This window comes from Typopeltis vanoorti, chromosome 1 (assembly GCF_054136105.1).
Source record: "Typopeltis vanoorti isolate ZY-2024b chromosome 1, IOZ_Tvanoo_1.0, whole genome shotgun sequence".
Lineage (NCBI taxonomy): Eukaryota > Metazoa > Arthropoda > Arachnida > Uropygi > Thelyphonidae > Typopeltis > Typopeltis vanoorti.
This window is the reverse complement of record NC_143549.1, coordinates 149894751-149918678: the sequence shown is the minus strand read 5'-3', so window position 1 is coordinate 149918678 and position 23928 is coordinate 149894751. Positions and strand designations below refer to the sequence as shown.

Below are 23928 nucleotides of genomic sequence, written 5' to 3'. Positions count from 1 at the left end.
TGGAACAACGAACAACCTGGGGGTTGGGGGGGGGGGGGCTTGTGCTTTCACATTAAGGACATCTGCTGTGGACCTCGTCTACTCAACTGCTGAATACTCCTCAGCTGTCCGGCTGAACAGTGCACAAGTTAAATTAATTGATACTGTGTTGAAACAGTTCGTGTTTACTGAACACGAACAACGAAAGCCGCCAACATGAAGTAAATTGGACAACAACTTCAAACCTACACATTTGCCATGATGCGGTAGAACGCTGCATTGTAGAGTCAAAAGAAATCACCTTTGACCCTCTTCATATGAACAATAATCTCAGCTATAATTTGCCTGACTCTTTCAGCTCTACTATCAGATACTGGAGATCGCATGGTTCCACACACGCACAAGTTTACAACAATAGAACTTTAACACGGACTATAGCTAAAGTTCATAATAACTGTAATTCACAGTCGAATATTATGACTTTATAATTGTATAGCTTTAGAATGTCTCAATGTTATTTTCAGTGTCTTTTAATATCTTTCTATGTTCTTAACGCCTGATGAAGTCAATCTCGACGAAACATGTTGCGTTTTTCAAATAAATCTCATTTTGTTATAACTCTCAGGTTTTTAGTCAGTTTATATTAAAAATGAACATATCCCAACCCCGAGTTAATAGTAGTAGTCATCATATATATATATATATACACACACACACACACACACACACACACACACACACACACACACACCACTACGTCTAAATGTTCTGTATTTAAGTGCAATTTATGGTGCAAATATCCTTTTGAAATGGGAAGAAAACATTTAGTATGCTGCTTGTGGGTTTTGCAGAACCAAAATATATTGAAATCCATCAATCAGTTTAAAAACAACACTTTGTTCATAATAGAAATTTAGTATAATTATAAGGCTTAAAAAAAGTCATTGCTGATATTGAAGAGTTTTCACAATATTAGATTTAAACTTGATTTTCATAAAGGCTGAACTAGAAGGGACAAAAGATTAAGTAAACTTTATAAATAAAAATCTTTTTTACTGTTTCAAAATTGCATCCATCAAGTAATTATTGCCTAGTATGAAAATATTTCCTCACATTAAAAAAAGCTGTCATTCTTTTAAATAATATCATTTACAATCCTCATGCGAATACGGTATGTCTTGCAGATCCAAGAATACAACTCCAATTTCAGTACAGTTAATAACTGTTATTTATTCTTCAGTGCTCAATACTATAAATTTTGACTTACTGATTCTGTTATGCTTTACTGACTAAACAGATATATCCAAGCAACAAAAAAATTATGGTCATTGCATACTAATAATCAAAACTTTTTTTTTTTTTTTTAATATAGTTACCACCCATGAAAGGTTATTATTAAACCTATAGTACATTACCGTGGGTGTGCTAAGGATCCCCCCCCCCACACACACACTGTAATATCACCTCCTCCAAATTTCACTGTTGGCATTACACATGCTTCCAGGAATCGTTCTCCAGGCATTCACCACATAAAAGATGGAACAATTTCGTAACAGAACTAGAAAAGGATTTATTTAAGCCACAACCCAAAACCTATAAAGTAATAAAATACATGAATAAAGAAATAAAAGAAAAGATAAAAATACAAACAATAGATTTAGAAAAATTGGTGACTATTTCCAAAATCTCTGGACAGATGAGAACAATGAAAGAAAATTTTATAAGACAAAGCATGATCTAATAGAAAATATCACATTTTTATAAATTTTATATTTTTTATAATTAAAATTTTTATTTTTTTTTTATTTTTACATAGTCCAGAAACCCTGCTCTAGAGACCACACATGGAACTTTTTCAGCCACTTCAGGCCTCCATTAAGTGGGGCAGTGGTCTTACACTGGAAGATGAAGTTTATCTTCTACCTAAAGAAAATTACCGTGTCCATAGCAGGATTTGAACCCATGACCCGTTGTTTGGAAAGTGGCTATACTAATCACTCAGCAAACCAGGCTGACCTCATTCAGGCCAAATTGGCACTTAAGTGGTATAAATCAAGTGCTTATATGATACTGCTTAATGTTACTGTTGATACTTCAATTATGGAAATCTATTATTATTTATGTTAGACTGATTTCCTTTAAATGTATAAGAAATAATTAAATAGACAGCTTTATTTCCAACATGTTTATAAGAATTAAAAATAAATGCACAACATATCAGACAACTGCATGTTAATTTCAGTGTTTATTATATACAGTAAACAAATTTTATTTGAAATAACATATGCAAATAACGTAATTAGATATTTAACAATGCATTCAGAAAAACATTTTGTTCAGTCATAATAATGTGTACATGGTAAATAAAATCACTTTCTATTTGTCCTTTCTTTCAATATAGATTACAGTAAAAGCATAGCCATCCCCCAGAAAAAAAATCAATAGAATCTACACCATTATAATCTTAATGCCACTTTTAAAAAACATATTCAACTCCTCTAAGGATCCTCTCCTCCCATTGACACATCCCAGAGTTTATTGCATCTACTGCACCTTAACTTACCATATATTGGTGAAACTGGACATACAATCCCTATACGTAAAAAAGAACACAAAAGACACATTAAATATAATGATTTTGGTGAAGCAAGCCTCTCAGATCATGCTCTCAACACCCTACACCAAATTGATAGGAAAAGTACCTGCTCTTTATATCATACAAAAAGATAGTATGAAAGAAAATTTAGAGAAGCCTGCAAAATTCTGATTAACCACCCTAATCATCTCAACAATAATGGTGGCATAAAAATTCCAAGAATTTGGATGTCACACATTCAGCCTACCAGTTTCCAGCATACTTTAGGACTTGAAACAATTTTCAGCTTTTTTTGGAAACAATTCCATACTAATTGGTTGAAATTGATATGTATAATCAGTTATATATATATATATATATGCAGGTAACCCTCATATAACACAGATGTTAGGTTCCATAGAAATGGTGTGTTATATAAATAGCATTATGTGAGACTCAGATCACATAGAAAAAGTAGGGTTAGGTTCCGAAATCGTTTTTTTTTTTTTTTTTAATATATATATATATATATATATATATATATATATATATATATATATATATATTAAACTCTTGGACATTATTATTATTACTAATACCCAAGACTCCATGGAGTCAAAGACTCATCATTTATATAATTCTCATTGCATACTTCGGCTGGTTTAATTACCAAGAAGTCAGTAATAAAACCTTACTTACCACTGTACTGCAATTTTTTTATTAAGTTCCTGATATGGAGCTAAACAAATATTAAATTATCTTGTGAATTTTCCAGACTGCTCCACTGAGGGATCATTATCTATAAAATAACTTCTAATTTCTTTAAACCGAATTCTTTAACAGATTCATCACAATCAGAATCTTCGGCAGAACCTCCCTCATTTCAACGTCATCTATTAATTGTACCAGTTCCTCCTCATTTAAATCTATTTTCCCATCAATTAATTTACTAATTTCATTTTCAACCATATCGCAGAAGCACTCTAAGTGGCCATTACTATAAAAGTAAATTTTTTACAAAAAAAAAGCATTATGCAGTGCATGTAACTCATCAGAAAATAAAGTGCCCAGCTTGAAATTAACACACTTATGATTTTTAATGCACTTTTCTGGTAGAAAACGAAACAATTTCAATTGTCTTTGTTTACTGTAAACAACTGACGTACATACATGCTGAAGGGTATTTCCCCTAATATAAATTCACTACTTATAACTACATGCGCAATACAAGTAGATGCAAATTTAACAAAGATAAAATTTGATTTTTAAGTCAGGCAGTGAAAAATATATGAAAAGATAAAGGGTTACTACAATTTGCAGACCGCGGTATATCGAAACTGCGATGAATAAGGGTTACTACTATTTGTAGGCCACGTTGTATAAGTACCATGTTATATGAGGGTTACACGTATATATATAAACGTTGCTCTCTATCATTTTTAAATAAAATTTAACCCCCCCCCCCAATAGAATGGAAAAAAGCAATTGTGATTCCTATCTTTAAAAAAGTTAATAGAGATGACCCTAAAAACTATAGAGGTATCAGTATATTAAATTCCTGTTACAAAATATATAGCAGAATTTTAAGTAGCAAACTAATGAAATATTCCGAAAACTTTATTTTAGAAGTACAGAATGGATTTAGAAAAGGACGATCATGTATAGACCTGGCCTTTTGCTTAAAATTAATAATAGAGAAAAGAAGAAAATACAATTTAGAAACACATACTGCATTTATTGACTTTGAAAAAGCATTTGACAAAGTTAAAAGAAACATATTATTTAACATATTAAAAGAAAGACAAATACCAAATAATATCCTAAAAGCTATCACAAGTATATATGAAAATAATCAAACAAATAAGATTAAATCACGAGCTATCGTATACGAGAGAGATAAACCAAGGGGTCAAACAGGGATGTCCCCTCTCAGCAACTCTTTTTAATATCTACTTAAATGAAATAATAATAAAATGGAATAAAAATTTACATCAAGGAATTAAACTTTCTCCTGCAGTGAACTTAAACACTCTCCTTTTTGCCAACGATAAAATAATAATTACAAATTCTGAAGATAACTTACAGAAAGCTATTTTAGATCAAAATGAGATATCCAAAGATTATGGTATGATAATATCAACAGAAAAATCAAAAACTATGGCCTTTAAAGGACGGACAAGATCCAGCAAGAACTAAAATAGTAATAGATAACAAGACCTTAGAGTAGGTGAATTCATTTAACTACCTAGGATGTATGATCACATATGAAAATGAAAAAGATATATATGTAAACATTGCAAAATATTTCAAAATAACAGGTGTAATTAACTCTATATTTAAACCAAACCTAGTTCAAAAACAAACCAGACTAAAAGTATACAATACATTAGCCCTACCAGTCTTAATGTATGGAAGCAAAATCTGGACAATAAAACAAAAAGAGACACAAAAATTAATAACAGCAGAAGTGAAGTTTATGAGAAAAACTGCAAAGTATACCCTATTTGATCACAAAAGAAACGAAGAAATTATGAAAGAATTAAACCTAGAACCAGTAATAGAAAAAATTAAAAACTATAAACATAAATGGATGGAACACAATCAAAGAATGAAAACAGAAAGATTACCAAAACAAGCCATTAGGAAAAAAGAAAACCAGGATGTCCTCTTAAACGATGACTTCTAAGGCTTGAACAGGCTTTGCTAGGTCTAAATCCTTGATACGCATGATGATGTTGCTCTCTAGCCCAATTTAATTTTGTAACCTAATAGATAATAATAGGACTCTAGCTTTGATGTAGTAATTTTTTTTTTCCCTTGCCAATAAGTTATGAAACAAAGTATTGCTGTCAGTACCCAACTGTGGAAGTTTACAGCAAAAAGAGGTTATAGATTTCTTTATACCATTCTTTTACTTTTAATTTTTTTAATGAAAAGAATGTCAAGCCAGAATGTTGCAGTATTCAATAATACTAAGCTTTTGGACCTTTATAATCATTTACTCCAGGGGAAGATGAAAACCCATTTAGTACATAAAGTCTGCACATATGATTAGTCTGCAACATTTTATGGATTTTTGAAGCTGTATTGCTTAAATAGCAAAATTTTAAGATTGGAGCCCAGTCTCCATGCTTCTGTGATAGTTGAAGAAATACTCTTTTTTTAACTTCTTGGTATTGGCTGGACTACAAAAATTGCACAGGCTTACTATATAATTGCTTTTCTTCAGCTTCTATAATGTCTGTAATATTTATTATGTACAACTAAGCAAGAAACATTATGGTTTTAAGGACTATGCTTTAGAAGAAAAGTGGCCCAATTTCCAGTCTTCTAAGGATTCAATGTTCTTGTATATCAGTTCTTGAACTGGTAATATTGATTAAGTGGAGAAAGAAATTCCAAGTATAGCGAGTTCTTTCTCTCTTAGGGTTAATCCAAAAGGAATGCCTTGAGGATCCCACTTTCCAAAAACTTTTAATTTTGTCTTGTCTGCATTAGCAGTTAATCTACTGATCTTGCTGAACTTTTCCAAAATACCAAAAAAGATGTATATAGAAACATTATCCTTCAAAGTGCCTACTACATCATCGGCATGTACTAATATCTCATTTTCCTCCATAATTGAAGGAACTGTTATTCCTCGCACACAGCACATGTACTGTCGACTTCCTGCAAGAAAGATTCAGGAACCAATGCAAAGAGTAATGGACTAAGAGGGCAACTTTGCCTCATCCCTCCTTAAATTTCACTGGGTCTGATAGAAACCCATTTACTAGGAAGCAGGTAGTTGAATTGGCATAGGTTCCTTTAATAGCAGATAGCAACTTTTTACCCACACCTGCCACATTTGCTGAAGGATGTGGAACAGAAAGGGATGCTGGATGTTATCAAATGCTTGAGTAAGGTCGAATAGAACTCCCACTGCTAGCTTTTTTTTGTATTAGTTAAGCAGACTAGATCATATAGCAGAAAAAGATTAAATTCTACTGCTCGGCCCGGAACTCCATACACCTGTGTACTTTTAATTATGTATCTCATATTCCTATTTTGAGCCTGTTAAGGATAATGCAGAAAAATATCTTGTCAGTATTAGATAGAGAAATAAGTCATCAGCTGCTAATTAAGGTATGATCTCTATTAGGTTTTGGAATGAGGATGGTATGGTTTGATACAAATTCACTTGGTATGTGTCCTGATGACAGAAAAGAATTAAACAGTATAAAGTATTTGGTTGATCTTTTCAACCAAATTTGGTTGAAAAGATCAACAGAAAATTTGGTAGACGTCTCCATGGTCCAGAACTGATTTCTGTTGTTCCATGCAGCAGAATTTAAGTAGAACTGACATATTCATGTCAAGATGTTTTATCTTATCAGATAAGGAAGACAATTTACAAAGAGCAATATATAATTTAAACATTATAGTAGAACAGTTTGGAATGAAAATTTCCATAGATAAAACTAAAACAATGGCATTTTGCAGATAAACTCCAGTTAGAAGCAAAATAGTTATTAATAATAAAATAATAGAACAGATAAATACTTTCAGTTATCTTGGATGTGAAATATCATATGAAGGAGAAAAAGACAAAATTAAAAAGTTCAAAATTTTTGCAGATTATAGGTCTGATAAATAGAACACTCAACCCAAACATAGTACAAAAAGAAACACACTTTAAAATATACAATACTTTAGCAGTATACCTACATTATTATATGGCAGTGAAATGAGATTTATGAGAAGAACTGCAAAATACACATTATTAGATCAAAAAGGAATGAAGACATTTTAAAAGTACTAAAAACAAAATCAGTAGAAGAAAAACTAAACAATTATAAACAAAATGGATTGAACATGTAAACCGAATGGCCAACACCCGACATCCTAAACAAATACTCAAATATAAGCCAATTGGAAAGAGAAGGCAAGGTAGACCTCAAAAAAGGATATTGGATGGATAATGAGACCAGAACAGACCAATATGGTCTATACCTGTAATTGGTGTTATGATGATGATGATACACATGGCCACAAACTTCGCCATGATGATACACATGGCCACAATGGCGAAGTTTGTGGCCATGTGTATCATCATGGCGAAGTTTGTGGCCATGATGATACACATGGCCACAAACTTCGCCATTGTGCCCAGAAGAATACCTGCTGAAGATATTATGATAAGAATTCAACACGGGATACGACACCTTCCAAACCACATCGCCAACGATATTAGACTGGATGTAGCTTGTGTTCTGACCAAAGCTAAACCACCAAAAGCCAACATGCCCAGCTAAGAAATTAAATCTCTACTGGAATTAAAGAAAAACAAGAAAATAATAATCCAAAGCTGATAAAGGGAACGCCACAGTATTGCTTAACCAAAAGGATTACACAGGTAAGCTGAAAGCTTTATTGTTAGATCGGGCTACTTACCTCCCTATCGAGTACAATCCCATCAACTTACAAATTAGAAAACTCCATAGGCTCCTTAAGAAGGTCACTTCTTGACCTGTGGAAATCACTAACAAATTAAAACCATTTAACTCCACCCCCACCCCCACCCAGTATTTATGGACCACCAAAAATACATAAGGAAAATGTGCCATTACGTCCCATAGTGGATGACATTGATTCCCCCACATACAAACTAGCTAAACATTTGGCCAAAGCTCTCTCACACTATGATACTGGCAACACACCTTCACACATAAAAAACTTAGCCCACTTCAAAGCCAGCATAGAAAACCTTACACTCAAACACACTAACATAATGTTCAGTTTTCACGTCTCCTCCTTATTCACAAATGTCCCACTCAAAGAATCCTTAGAGCTAATCCAAACTAAATTTCCTCCCGATATCACAGCCCTTTTTCAGTTCACAATGAACTCAGGCTATTTTGTTTGGCAAGGAAAATTCTATAAACAAATAGAGGGGGCATCCATGGGTTCTCCACTCTCCCCACCCTTGGCCAACTTTTATATGGAGACTTTTGAAGAGAAAGCCTTAAACTCTGCCCCACAAAAACCAATCATTTGGCTTCACTATGTTGATGATGTGTTCGCCATTTGGTCACATAGCTCCGATGCACTCCTCTCCTTCCTAACACATATGAACAACCAACACCCCAGAATCAAATTCACTCTGGAAGAAGAACAAAACAACTGCCTTCCTTTCTTAGACATACTAGTCACCCGCCAGCCACCTGATGGAACCTTGGTTTTCTCAGTCTATAGAAAACCCACCAATACAGGCGAATACATTCACCAACAATCCCACCACCCCTCCTCGCAATGCTTTGGAGTCATTAAGATGCTACACAACAGGGCTAAACTTATCTGTTCAAATGACAATACCCTCTACAGAACTAAACCACATTCTCAACACTTTCTCAGCCAATGGCTACCTCCCCCAAAAAACATCGAAACCAGTAACCCCCCCCCCCCCAACAAGGATTACTCTAAATCCATCACCATACCCTATATCTGAGGCACCTCGGAAAAAATTATAAAAATCCTAAAAACACGACTTAACTTCTTGTTACAGACCATATAAAAAATTGGCATCTCTTATCCGCTCTACTAAAGACCAACCTCTCCCCTACACCTACCTGGTGTATACCAGGTCCCTTGCAGCTGTAAGCTGTCCTACTTTGGCCAAACAGGCAGGACAGCAAATATCAGAATTTCAGGACACATGGACTACATCTGGTTTCACCAGTACAGCCACTCTGGTCTTGCTGACCATGCACTGGATACCTGCCATAAAATACGGTGGAAGAAAGCCACGATAGTACACCGTAGTAAATACAAGTATGAAAGGCTTTTCATGGAATCAGCTTCAGCCCTAAGAAACAATCCGAACCTCAACAAATTGGCTGCATGACACTGCCTCAAATTTGGGAAACCTACATCAGACCTTCAGCCCAATCGCCCAAGAATACCAACATTGCCCACTAGGGGTCACCATCAGGACTTTAGGAGAAATAATAGCTTCCTGCTTCTTCCTCATTTACTGTTTGTTGTGCCTACGTGCACGTGTCTTGTTCTTAAGTTTCTTGAAAATGGCAACGTGACGTTGCCGAATTATTGAAGTATATTAAAATTTATTTTAATGTATATCCTAGTGACATTATAATTTCCTTAAATTACTTAGTAAAAAATATAAAAAGATGATGATGATGTTTTATCTGAATTATCCCATTTTAAGGGAAGAAGAGATATAAATTCGATCAAGACACATAACAATACCTTGATTCATCTAAGCCTGCAGATTAGGATTACGAATCCTCCATATGTCTACTAGTTGAGAATTGTTGTGATATATTTTTACCTGTGAATATCTGGATTTTCCACTTTTGGGGGGGGGGGTTCCTCCTATTTTGTCCAATGTGTGGTTTTCTATACAATTCCAGTCTCCAGCTGTTATGATGTAGTGGGCACCATATAAATATGGCTGCAATTCCTGGAAGAATTTTTGTCTAACTGTTCCAATGGATGGAACATAAACATTTATAAACCTTATTACACACACCCACAGTATTTCCAGTGTATTGTCAAGATTCTTCCTCCAGCATCCCTTTGGATATTACAAAAGGGCCTAAGGAGGGGGCAAGAATAACTCCTACTCCAGCACTGTTAAATCTTCCAAAGCTTCTATAAGAGAGAAGTGGATATCTATCTGTTAAAGTTTTTTTTTTATATATATCTGCAGATGTATATTTCTTGGAAAAAAAGAAATCTGATATTATGGCATAGCATAAGTTTCCATACAGCTGCTTGTTTAACTTGCCTGTGAAATGCTCGTACATTTAATGAGGCAGCACAGAAAGGAGATGATATGATTAGTGAAGTGTCACTGATGCTGGCCTGGTTGGCCGAGTGGTTAGCGTACTTGCTCTCCAGCCAAAAGGCTGCAGGTTCAAATCTCGCAGTGGGAATGGATGTTTGTGATCGTCTGTGAAAATACTAGTGGTGGCGGTGGGCAGTAGATGGCATTGGTGTAGTTGCAGTTCGTGGGTGAATTGAGTGGTGGAGACGGAGAGTTGAGCAGTGGATGCCTTCCCTCGATGAGTCTTTGGACTTCCTGGAGATGTCACGTAATAATAATAATAAGTCTTTAACATTTAGATGTTGGATGAAACTGATGAGGTCTTCAATCTGTGAAGGAGCAATTGTGTTGCCAGCTTCTTGTAAATTGTTTTCCAGTTTTTTTATAATTGTTTTTCATTATTCCAATTTCATGCCTATCATTCTTAATTTGGAAGCTAGTTATTTTTTTCTCATTTAGATGATAATCATATTGAGAAAACTTTGAATCAGTAAGCTTTATTATTTTTTCTTTAATTGTATCACTTGCCTTTATTAGCATGAGATGGTTTCTAATAGTCCATAAATTCTTCTGAGCCTGAGGAGGAGGAATCTTCATTTGATGATCCACAATCTTCTCCATCTTTTATTGAGATCTCATCAATGGGATCCAGAAGAGATACTAAGGTTGAAGTAATGCAAAAGTCATATTTCCAATATACAAGTAGGTCAAAAGGTATCACAGCTTATTACTAAAATACTCTGGATTGGAGATAGATATTGATGGGTAGTGATCCTTTCCATAATGCATAGCATTATACATGTTCATAAGAGTATGTGCCTTACATTATGGGATACTAAGGCAATTGATGTGAATCATTATCCTCTATATTCAAGTAGCTCAGTCATTTAGATACTTCATCGTCCCACAGGTGTTTGATGAGGATGAACTCTGCACAAGCCAGGGCAGTTGTTTAACATCCATCTCTTCATACCAAAGCTGCAGCCTTATAGCATGGGGGATTGTCATCTTGATAGTAACATGGATCTGTTCCATAAAAACACCACAGTTTATGAAGCACCTAATTATCCAGAACATCAATGTACTGAGCTGCCATCCTGGAACCATGGGTAACAACAAGTGGTTCCACTCCAAACCAGCTCAATGCACCTAACACCATTACTCCTCCACCACCAAACTTTACTGCAAGTAAAACACACTGTGGTCACATGAGTTCACCAGGCTACCTCCACACCCTGCCATCAGATTGGAAACAGGTGAACCTTGATTCATTGCTCCAGAGTACCATTTTCCACTGGTCATTTGTTCGGTTCACATGTTCTTTGCATCAGGTTCGTTGTTGTGATGTTTGGCTTGTGTGCTGCTGCTCTTCCATGGAAACCCAGTAAATGGAAGAGCAGCAGCGCAGCATTAATATTCACCAAGATGTTACTGATGCTCTGGAACTCATCACGGATAGTCTGTGCCGATTGTAGCCGGTGTTTGCATGCCACCCATTTTAACAACCTCCTGTCCCTGTCAGTCATTTTTGGCAGTTGCTCTGGGCATTTTCCTGTACCAGTGATGCCATTTGTTGATCACATTAATGACACATATGGACATGGCACCAATGTGACAGCCCACGATGACACCTCTTTCGAAGGCACTGAGCTCACGCTGTATTGCCACTTGTTCCATAACTTCAAATAACAGAGGTATCCAGACAATTATTGGTAGATAGTGTATAACATTCTGTCTAAACCAACTTTATTATATGGAAGTGTAACTTGGACCATGAAAAATGGATTCAAACAGCAGAAATGAAATATCTGCTGTTTGAATATGGTCCAAGTGAGGCCATAAAACAAATGAAGATTTTACAATATCTGAATATAAAACCAATTAACTACTGTATAAGTAAATATAAACAAAAATGGTTCATCATCATCAAATTCCTGCCATGTACCCTCAAGGAGTGTACAGGATATGATAGTACTACATGAAAAAAATTACATCATTACTAACTTCCTATCTACAATTTTCCTCCAAATCAGTCTCTTACTTGTCAAGACTCCAACATTATCAATCTTATATTTCTATCGTCTAAGGCACTTTGTACCGTATAAATTCACCTATATCTTGGTCTTCCTCTGGGTCATTTTGCTGCCAACCTGGCAGAGAACACCTGTTTTGCTAATCTTTCTTCGCCCATTCTGTTTAAGTGACCATACCACCTGAGATTAGCTCTGCTAACGCATTCCTGGATGTTGACAATGTCAAGTTCTTTCCTAATATCCTCATTTTTAATATGATATTGACATTGATGCCATCTGTTCACACTTATAATCTTTCTCAGGACTCTCATATCTGTGGTCTCTATTCTTTGGTCAAGTGTTTTACTTTGACCCAGCTATCAGATCCATAAGTTAAAACTGGTTTGAACACTGTCTTGTATACAGCTAATTTAGTGTTCCAACTAATTTCTCTCTTATTCCATATAAATTTATTCAATTGACTTCCCACCATACCAGCTTTGCTGATTCTGTTGTCTATTTCTATATTTAATTTACCATCTTCAGTAAAAATCGTGCCTAAGTAGCTGAAATGTTTTACTTGTTCCACAGGTTCTCCATTCACAAGACAGTTGACATTTTCAATGATTCTGCCTATTTTCATTGTCTTTGTCTTTTTATTGCTGACCTTCATACCATATCTATTACAACAGCTATTCAATTTAGTCAAAGAATCTTGCAGACTTGTAGCGGATTTATTTAGAAGTATAACATCATCCGCATAAAGCAAAGAGCTGACATTAACATCTCCAATTTTGATATCATGTTTAATACCACTTTCCTTCATAATGTGATCCATATAGATAATGTACATCCTTGTCTCACACCAGATTTAACATTAAACCATCTTCCTGTACTTCCTTCAATGCTAACTGCTGACTTACAACTCAAATAAAGACTAAGTATTGCTTGATATAATGCCCCATTGACGCCATATAACTGTAGCGTATTGAATAGCTTCTCTCTCTTGGCACCTTGTCATATGCCTTTTCCAAATCGACAAAACTTAAATACAGATCTCTGTTATATTCCCATGATTTCTCAACTATTTGTTGTAAAGTGAAGATCTGATCCTGACAGCCTCTATTTGGCCTGAATCCAGCTTGTTCTTCACCAAGCTTTTTTTCCACAATTCTTCTCAACCGTTTCTCAAGTATATTTGCATAGATCTTGCCAGAAACACTCAGCAGGGAAATACCTCTGTAATTCTCACATTCAGTTTTATTTCCCTTTTTGTATATGGGTACTATGAGAGCTCTACTCCAATCATCGGGAATTCGTCCCTCTGTCCAAGCTTTCTGAACTATGCAGTGCAGCCACTGTAAGACTCTTATACCATCATACTTCAGCATTTCTGTTGTAAAATATATCTGAGTTTCTGTAGCTCTGTTGGCTTAGATGAGCCTCTGCATTGGAATCCCATCTATGATGTAAGGAACCTTTATCAGGAATTTTCAATCAAGTGGTGAACAGTCTCATACAGGAGTGGAAGAGTTTCTTCAAGGAAACTCGAGTTATTCATTCATCAAAAAGGCAAACCAGCCTAAAGAACCTAAGCAATGTACAAATGTAAGACACTACAGGAATAAGGATTAAACACCCTATAACATCAAGATTTGTTTTTGAATGCTTGCACAGAGAGGTGTGGATCTAAATGCCACTGTAAATCATATACAGGGCTTAACAAATACACTTGTATGCTGGCCTATGACATGCAAAATTTTCCAGCTGACAAGCAGTTGCAGATTGGAGAAAATAAAATATTGTTTATTTAATAAAAAATAACTTTATAAACAAAACCTTTTTTTTTTTTTACTTTAACAAAACACAGAAGAATATGCATAATATTAAGAGCTTGTTCTAGTAACAAAAATTAATATAAATTATATTTTCCTAAAAAATCAATGTTTCTTTTTAATATTCTTTCTATTCTTATTATTTAACTTCTTCTTGGAAAGGTTCTCACATAAAGTAAATGTTCTCCGAACAGTGATACATCACCACTAATCATTTTATTGACTATTGGCTAAATGGAACAAATTATTCAAAAATGGGAGTCTTCACCAAGTACAGTTTTTTTTTCTGGTAGCAAGTAGGAGTTTGCCTAATTTGTTGAGCCTTGTACATGCGTGTGTATACGTACATACACGCTTCCATATACCCTTGCATGCTAGGCTTGTTGGCCTGTCAAGGCCAAATAACTTCTTGGCTTCTTTGAAACCTAATTACCACTCTGACAGGGCAGTAGACAGTGTATTATACAGCTGCCAGTGACATGCTATTCTTGTCAGTTTGTTTATTTTGAGTGATGAAAAACCCTGCCTCCGCCATAAGAGACAGGCTAACTCATCTACAACTGAAAAGCCCTGATAAACGTTCTTCATGTCCTAGATGGGAATTAAACCTGGATCTTTCCAAACAAAAGGCATCATCAAAACTTACTGAGCCAGAGAGGCTAGTGTGTGTGTTTTAATAATCAGAAACTGAGGTTGAATAATCTGATGGAAAAAAATCATGTATCGCTAACATTGCTGTTTAACTTGTATATTAATGATATTGGTGAAGATTTGGATGGAGATATTCAGTTGTTTGCAGATGATGCAAAGTAGGGACGAACCATGAAGAGTAGAGATGTTGTGGCCTTACAAGAAGACGTGAATAAATTGAGTGACTAGGCACGGGAATGGGGATGCGAGTTCAAAGTTGCAAAATGTAAGGTTTTAAAATTTGGAAAACAAAAATGGGATGCAGAATTTATGCTTGGTGAGGATATATTGTCAGAGGCGGAGGAAATAAGAGATCTGGGGGGGTGATAGTGGATATGGATCCGAAATTTAGGAGACACATAGTCAAAATTGTGAAGACAACACAAAGGCTTCTGGAAATGATGTAGAGGACACTGACTTGTAGAAGTAGGGAGATTCTTGTTCCATTTTTTAAGGCTTTGATTAGACCACACATGGACCCAGATTTGGTCATCTGATTTTCAGAAGGATGAAGAGATGTTGGAGAGGTCCAGAGGCGACTGACTAAGGGAGTTTCTAACCTCTGGAATGTAGAGTATGAGGAAAGATTGAGAAGATGTAATTTGCAGAGTCTGGTGCACAGGAGGAGGAGGAGAGATATGATAGAGACCTACAAGTTATTAAAGGGTTGTTATAGGATCAATGCTAGAGAGGTTCTACAGAAAATAGTGGGAGATCAGGTGAGAACTAGAAGTCATCCCTGGAAGCTGTATAAGGAGGGTGTGAGAGGCAGGTTTTTTTCATGCAGAGTGTTGAATGATTGAAATGCCTTGCCTGAGAGTGTGGTGCCTACAGAGAATTTGAGTGTTTAAAACATGGTATGATGAGCTGTGTGTTTGATAAAAGGACCTCCTAGATGAGTCTTTGACTGCATGGGGTCTTGGGTGGTAATAATAATAATAATAATGAAATCACAGAATTTTATTATGTGTTCTGCCCACAGAAATATAGAAAAGAGTTTGTCATTTAGCTATGTAGCATTTGCTTAAAATTGTAAATAAAACAATAGTTTCTGAAATAAAAAAAATATAATAAAGATGGGTTATGTTAAAATGTAAACATGTACTACTCTTAAGAGCAACAGTACTAAGCACAATACCAAAGGCAGAATGGTCCAGCTAAAAGAATTATGTGCAGCTGAAGACCATAAAAGAATCAAGCCCTACTTGAACAGCTGTAAAACTGGAAGGTTAGTTGATAGAAGAAAATGTCATACAATGCATTCTACTTTCAGAAAAGTAGAATGCATTGCATGACATTGTATGGTTCAGATATTACTTTGCAAAAATTCCTTGAAGTGCCACTGCAGACCTTAAATTTAGAAACAATGCTCTAGACAACAATAACCAAATATAAAAAATATTGCTGATTTAGTATTAAGTTTAACAATGCAATTAATTACTGTCATAATGAGACTGGATTGGCAAGGCTCATAGCAATCCATATACAAGGAAAGGAATTAAGTCAACGAATATTGGTTCTCTTGCACAGCACCATGTAATATTCATAAGTAAATCCATTTGCAAATAAGACAGGAGATGGCATTCAATATACAAGGTGGCTCAATATTCATAATTTCAGCCATTTAAGATGTTTTGCAGATTTAAACTAGAAATATATCTAAAACTTTAAAAGTATGGCCATAAAACTTTATCCCAATAACAAAGAGGATAACTTACTATTTGTCTGCAATTCTTTTGTATAAACAATCAGCTAAGTTTTTAGAAACTGTCAGACCCTGGCATTTTTCTTGTAGAATAACTGGTATAGAAGAAGATCCATAGTAAGCTCCAGCTATACTGCATGCCATTGATGCTATTGTGTCGGTATCACCACCAACTGATATTGAAAAGAACAGTGTCCTAACAAAAGGATTATCAGTCTAAATAAAAGAAAATAATGCTGGGTTAATTATTATGTAATTATGACTCATCGAATATCAGAAGTTAAGGAAATAATAACATATACTTAATTAAGACAGACAAAAACTTAATTTGTATAATTTCAACTTATTGTAATGTGAGCAATAAATAAAATATTGTGTGTCTTAAAATTAGTAAAAAAACAATGAAATAAGAAAATAACAACAAATGGAATTTATTGTTCACATGTTATCAAAAGGTGCTACTAGCATAACCTGATGTACAGGGAGCACGTGCATAATATGAGAAAAGAAAAGATGATAGAGAGCCACAAAAACCTCATCTCATATATGAAATAATGCTACTGAAGAACTCAGTAATATGTTTGATGGCTTATTACAACAAGTAAAAAAACGAAATAATCTAATATTTTTCTTATAGTAACTGAAGCCTTTTCAAGGATAATGAGATCAATGGCGAACAAAACAAAACTGAATAATATATAATTTCAAGCACATATCAGATATTTTTGTTGTATTGTGATAAGCTATTAAAAGTATTGTAGTAATATGTGTAACCAATAAGTAAGTAAGTACACATACCAAAAAACACAAGTGGTCATGTGTTTTTCGGTATATCACAAGCAGGTTAAGTACAGGTTGACTTACAAAGTGATGTTAGTGATTCTCATACAATCCATAAATAAGCAGAAAGAGTGGCAGCTCATAATAATTTAAACTAGAAGGACTACAATAACATTCATGCACAATAACCTCAAAGCAAATGATAAATAATTTATATCTTCACTGCGGCCTGCTGTCTACAACAAATGCAAATCAAATTAATCTTCAACATGTGTCATGTAAATTGTGATGTGAACTTTCACATATGTACCAAAAATATAATTTTTTTTAACATGTAAATGCTTCTTGACATAAAACAACCAAAATTACATGATAACTATAGCAATAAGCTTAAATGAAAGTACAGATATTTTGTACCAAAAATAACAGTACATCAGCATGTAAAAACAACAAGCAAACCAAAGAACAGGAATAACAATCAGTTTACCAATTAAAAACAATTGCTGTATGGTCAAAATTAATATTAATAAATAATATTAAAACTATTTCTGTGTTTACATAAAATGAGAATCTCCCAAACTTGGTTGGTCGAGTGGATAGCGTCTCTGCTCTCCAGCCAAAAGGCTGCGGGTTTGAATCCCGTCGTGGACATGGATGTTTGTGATTGCTGTGGAAATATCGGTATGTGGAAAGATGGCGTTGGTATAGTTGCGGTCAGTTGGTGATTGAATGGTAGAGACGGAGTTGTAGAGCAGATGTCCTCCCTCGATGAGTCCTTGGACTCCCTGGAGGTGTTGAATAATAATAATAACTTTTGAGAGAGAGACAATTGTTCTGATTCAGAACAATTGTAAAAGGGCTTTAAAACTGCTTCTACTGATAAGACAAACTTTATCCCACCTGATACCGTGTTTAGTTCCAATACCATGATGTGTCAGACCAGACTTTTAAGATTTCACACATTCAATGTAGTACTGATGTTCATTAATTCAGAAATTCAAAATTTCTTGAATATTCAAATTTCTGAGGGATAAATTTCTTAAGCAGCATATGAAAAAATCAACTGGAGGTTTTAGTGTTTTCGATTTGGTGACATCTTCAGAAGGTGTAGTTGTTAATGAGGTTTTAATACTGCTGCCAGTTGGCGAGAGTGATCATGAGGTGTGTGTGCTGTGAAACAAGAAAAAGTTACAAAAAAAAAAAATTACATATGCGAAATTATAAAGTGGGTGATTATGGGAAACTCTGTAATCAACTAGCAATGTATAACTGCATTCCAAAAGGGTTAAGGCAAGGAAATGGAAGAACAGTGAAATCAGAATGAGCTGTGTTTGAAAAGAAAAGATTATGGAAGAGGTATAAGTCAGTTGGTGGCAATCAGATCCATGAAGGGTATACTGCAGGCAAGGTGACGAAGATGGTAAAGAAAGAAAAGGTGCAGTATAAGAGGAGATCGGCTGGTCAGGCCAAAATTAATTCAAGGGAATTTTTCTGCTATGTGGCAAGCAAGAGGAAAAATATTTATGGCAGGTTGACACTGGTGGTTAGTCATGGCAGCAGAATAACTGTTGTAAAGGATATAGTATAGTGGAATTATATCCTTTAATATCCAATTATATCCAATATTGGAAGTGAAAGTATCAGATACACCTCTGATACTTTCACTTCCAATCCTCCTAACTAGTCTTCCTTCTACATGTTGCATGACATCATTACACCAGTATGATATAATATACTCTGATGATGTCATGCAACATCATCAGAGTATATTACATGTTGCATGACATCATTACACCAGTATGATATAATATACTCTGATGATGTCATGCAACATGTAGAAGGAAGACCAGTTAGGAGGACTGGAAGTGAAAGAATCAAAGGTGTATCAGGTGTTGACTGAGTTTATTTTATTTAGCATTTGGCTAAGAAGAATACATGCATATGCCATCACACACACACACACACACACACACAAAAGGACATACAAGACAATAAGATATATGAGATGTATAAAAAGATACAATAGTGTGAGGTGACACTATAGTCATATATACATATAAACATATACAAGCAAGGATAAAAATGAAAATTGAATGTCTAAGTTCAACAGCATCTGTAGAAACTTATAAAATCAGTTACAAGTCCCATATAGGTATGTGAGGACACTCAGATGTGATATGTTGTATAGTTTCGTTATCCTCACTACAATCACAGGATGAGTTTGGTCTTATCCCCCAAGTAAACTCTGCACCTACCATGGTTGTTGCAGATACTATTTAGGGAGGCCCTTATTTTTTGAGGTAGGTCAAACCCTGATGGAGGGCTATTTGAGTTAAAGACAGTCTGCCAGATTACTGGGGCTTAGGCAGTCCATTCCATGTGCCATGCTATTGTTGCATCGGAGCCCTCAGCAACAAGTCATTGTGCTGTTATAATAGGTGGGTGTCTTGACTTAATCCTCTGTGATGTGAAATTGTCAATATCAGAGTGTATAGGAAGCAGTGGATTCTGGAAAATTGTGTTATATTCACGAATCAAGTTGTGTTGCTGTCATAGTTGTGGCAGTTGTATGTGGCTCAGGGCTGGTAGCCAATATGATGGAGTAGTCTTTATTGTTCCAGAAATGATATGCATTGTCTGATTCAGAATGGTATCAATTAATTTAACATGAGTACTGTTCACAGGTGAGCAGTATTCAGTAGTTGAGTAAATGAGGGCCAGAGCAGATGTTCTTAATGTGGGAGAACAAGCCCCTGCCCCAGGTTGTTTATGCAGTATGTTATTTCTAGTCCTGAGTTTGGCAGTAATATTGGAGATGATGGGGTAATGCCCAGATACTTTGGATTAAAATTGTGTGGTAATATGTTCTCATTTAGTGGCACTCTTAAGATATCATGTGCCATACTATTGTTCAAATGAAAACAGCATGTGTCAGTCTTGGTAGTGCTTGGAATAAGACACCGCTTCTCAAAGAAGTGATTTAGCTCCTCTAGATCAGTGCTTCCTAAATTTATGAATGTAAAGGCCCCCCCCCCCCTTTAAAAAAATTAAAATATTTCACAGCCCCCCCATCAAAAAAAACATCGTAATACAGACATATTATTATAATATTTATTGTATTTATATTCAATACAATTTATATTCAAGATTTTGTGTTTGCAAGCTTTTTTGTGCTTCTTATCAATACCTTTGAAATGAAACTTATATGAATAAGTATATATTTACTAATACTCATTAAGTGCTGAAATATGCAGTAAGCAAAATTTGTGAACCAACACCAATGTGTGATTTTTTTCCATTAAAATATAAAAAATAACAAAAAAGAAATAATAGAAATTAAATACGTTTCTTTTAAGATTAAAAAAATAACTACTTAGTCTTAAAACATTTTAAATTTGTTTTCATTATTTCACAGCCCCCTCAACAAAACTTGTGGCCCCCAAGGAGACCACAGCCCACAGATTGGGAAGCGCTGCTCCAGATCACTAGTTAGCATGTGCTCTATAGTACAGAAGTTCTGGTATTGGGATGTGATATATAGATCAGCTTATGTAAATTTTATTATTATTACGGGTATCTCCATGGAGTCAGCAGACTCATCGCGGGAGACCCAAACTAGCAAAACAATATCTGTCATATCTCTTCTTGAATTCATTTACAGACGAAGAGCTCACAACTGAGTCAGGCAATGAATTCCACTCATTCACCACTTTCCAGGTGAAAAACCTTGTTCTGACACCTTTGTTAACCACACTTCTTTAATTTCCAGGGATGACCTCTTGTTCTTTCATTACTATCACACAGCTGAAACATTTCCCCAGCATCAATCCTATAAAAACCTTTCAGTAATTTAAATGTTTCTATCATATCCCCTCTTCTTCACCTATCAACCAATCTCTGCAATCCACAAGCTCTCAATCTGTCAATGTAGGGAGCATTTTTTACATCACTCACCAACTTGGTCACGCTTCTCTGAACCCTCTCCGCAGCCTCCTCATCTCCAAGGAATCCAGGGGACCAGACCTGAGCATAGTAATCCAAATGTGGAAGTATCAATGCTTTATAAAGGGGAATAATAACCTCTTTATCTCTGGATGTCAGTGTTCCTCAACAACCAAGTAATCCTATGTGCAATCTTGGACACCTTAGCAATGTGTCCTCTGAACTTCATCTCCCTATCTACCAACACCCCTAAGTCCCTAGCCTCATCAATCTCTTGGAGTACCTTTCCATCAATGTAGTACACAGTTGGTAATCTTTTAATCCCAAAATGCATGACTTTACACTTTTCCACATTGAACTGACATCCATTATCCTTTGCCCATTTTACCAGCTTATTTAAATCATTCTGCAAACTTTCAACATCAGCTTGATTTTTTATTGCACTACCCAACTTTGCATCATCAGCAAACAACTGAATATCTCCCTTTAAGCCATTTCCTATATCATTTATATAAAAATTAAACAACAATGGCCCAAGCACAGAGCCAATTTTCTAGACATTGTCCTTGGAAAGTCAGAAATATACAAATTGAACAGAAGAGGGACCAGAACTGACACTTGTCAGTTCTGGTCCCTCTTCTAATCAATTCTTTTCCATTGTTAAGTGTTCTTGGCTTGCTCATATCATCTTCTATAATTACCTGTATTGTTCTATTAGACAGAATAGCATTGATTCATGAGGGAGAGTGTCGATAATTAATAATGCTATCGAAATAAGTCTTTCTGATAGCTTAAGACAGATATTAAGCAGTGCTATAGGTCTATAGCTTTCAGGTTTATCAGTGGGCTTTCCAGGATGGCTATTATCTTCAATTTTTTAAAATTCTGCTGGTAATCTAGTGCTCTGCAGAATATTAGAGAAGAATTTTGTCAGCCATAGCATTGTATTTGGTCCAGAGTTTTTAAAAATTCAGGGTGAATATTATCAAATCGATAGATCAGTTGCTTCAGAACAATCTTCTTTAAGTTTGGTCAATTCCTTTCTAATTATTTTAGTGTGAGTTTTTTTTCTGATTTAGTTCTGGACAGATTCACTATCCGAGCAGTGATGCAGTTGGCCCTAACAGCAGACTTCACTTGGGAGAAATGGGAATTACCAATGAACCCTAGCGAAAGCTGCTGGAGGGCAATGGGAATTACCACCTGACTTTTTAAGGAGACTCCATGCCTTCCTTCTTGAATGTCTAAAGTTCAGCCTTTCAATAGCGTCAATCCATTTGTTCTTTCTAACTTCATTTAAGCTGTCAATAAGATCATCTCCAACCTCCACACGTCCACCATTTAGAAAGTCGTTCTAAAGAGCTTCGCTGGTTTCGCTACAGCCAGGTATATATATTCTTTTCTAGCACCTCTAGGGATGTGTTTTTTGGCTGTAGAAACTGCTATTACAAGGTTGTGGTGGAATCCAGTGCACATTTTTATCTAGATCTGATGAGAAGCTGTTCCAGTTTGCCTTGGCAAAATTGCAACATGGCATTGGCATAGTTTCAGTAATTGGGATTTAAGGGCCCACCTCAATAAAGAGAGGGTGGTTTTGGATGTGTGGGAATATTCTTATAACATGACAGCTGGCCTGCCCCTTTGAGTGGTTGTAACAAAATATAAGTCAGGATTAGTGCCACTGTTTCATCTAGCTGAGTTAAAAGTGCAATTATCCTTAGGATTGAAAATCAGCTGTATGTTCCAGTTTACATCTGCCTATTCAGCTAGCTTAGCACTATTTGCATCAGTTTCTCTATACCCCTCATTGGGTATGATGACTGTTAAAGTCTCCAATATAAATAGCAGGTTGCATTAAGGCTGGCAAAACTTCATGTGGAGTAGAAAATGGTGACTTGTACACATTAATTATTTTTAAGTTGTTAACTCCTATGATAGTGGTAGATATGTTTGAAACGTCGCTATCAGAATGAAATGGACCTTAGTGAGTGAATTTCAGACATTGGTAGCTACCTCATACATCTGATGGTATGTTGCTTCTATAAGATTGAAACCAGAAATGGAGCCTCTTTCTCATGGTTGCAACTCATTACTTGCATGGGTTTCTTGTATGATGGCGATGTCAACTCTGTTGTCATTAAGAAGTCTAGTAAGACATTCACTCTTAGCCCTGCTGATACTTTCTATATTCAGCTGGCAGACTGAGCAGTTGTCCAAGGGACCAAGATTTTAGCACACTTTTGGTTGACATGATGAGTTCTAGTTTTCATCATTGTAACCTGATGGACTGTTTGCATATGCCTTTATTAACTAATATAGGAGATCCTATGATAGTTTGGATGGCCAAGTCATTCTAGTTGACTGGGCTAGATGTTAATAAGACTGTGGTAATGGATAACATATCACCATGTATTTTTAAGGAATATGCACAATAGTTATCCCTTGAGCTGGTTATTTAATGAAAGTCTTGCTGTGGGTAAGGTTCCTGTGGAGTAGAAAGAAGGCAAAATAGTACCACTCCACAAGTTCTAGGACAGAAGTTTCCAATTATAGACCAGTATGTATATTTCAGCTGTAGTCAA

At 35.4% G+C, this 23928-nt stretch overlaps 1 protein-coding gene across 2 annotated transcripts in view; it reads right to left on the bottom strand.

The window, feature by feature from the left end:
• Positions 1–1189: 1189 nt before the first annotated feature.
• Positions 1190–23928, bottom strand: part of LOC150110534 (ADP-ribosylhydrolase ARH3-like) — a 171376-nt gene continuing 148637 nt past the window's right edge. Inside the window, exons 7-8 of one of the 2 annotated variants that reach the window (XM_090394609.1) lie at positions 16638–16840; positions 1190–1572 (exon numbers count right to left, since the gene is read on the bottom strand). In XM_090394609.1, the coding sequence (XP_090250735.1) occupies position 1572; positions 16638–16840 (204 nt within the window). In that variant the 3' untranslated portion in view covers positions 1190–1571. Of the gene's footprint in view, positions 1573–2197; positions 2573–16637; positions 16841–23928 lie in introns of those variants that run through there. The other variant, XM_090394604.1, reaches the window with a different exon arrangement.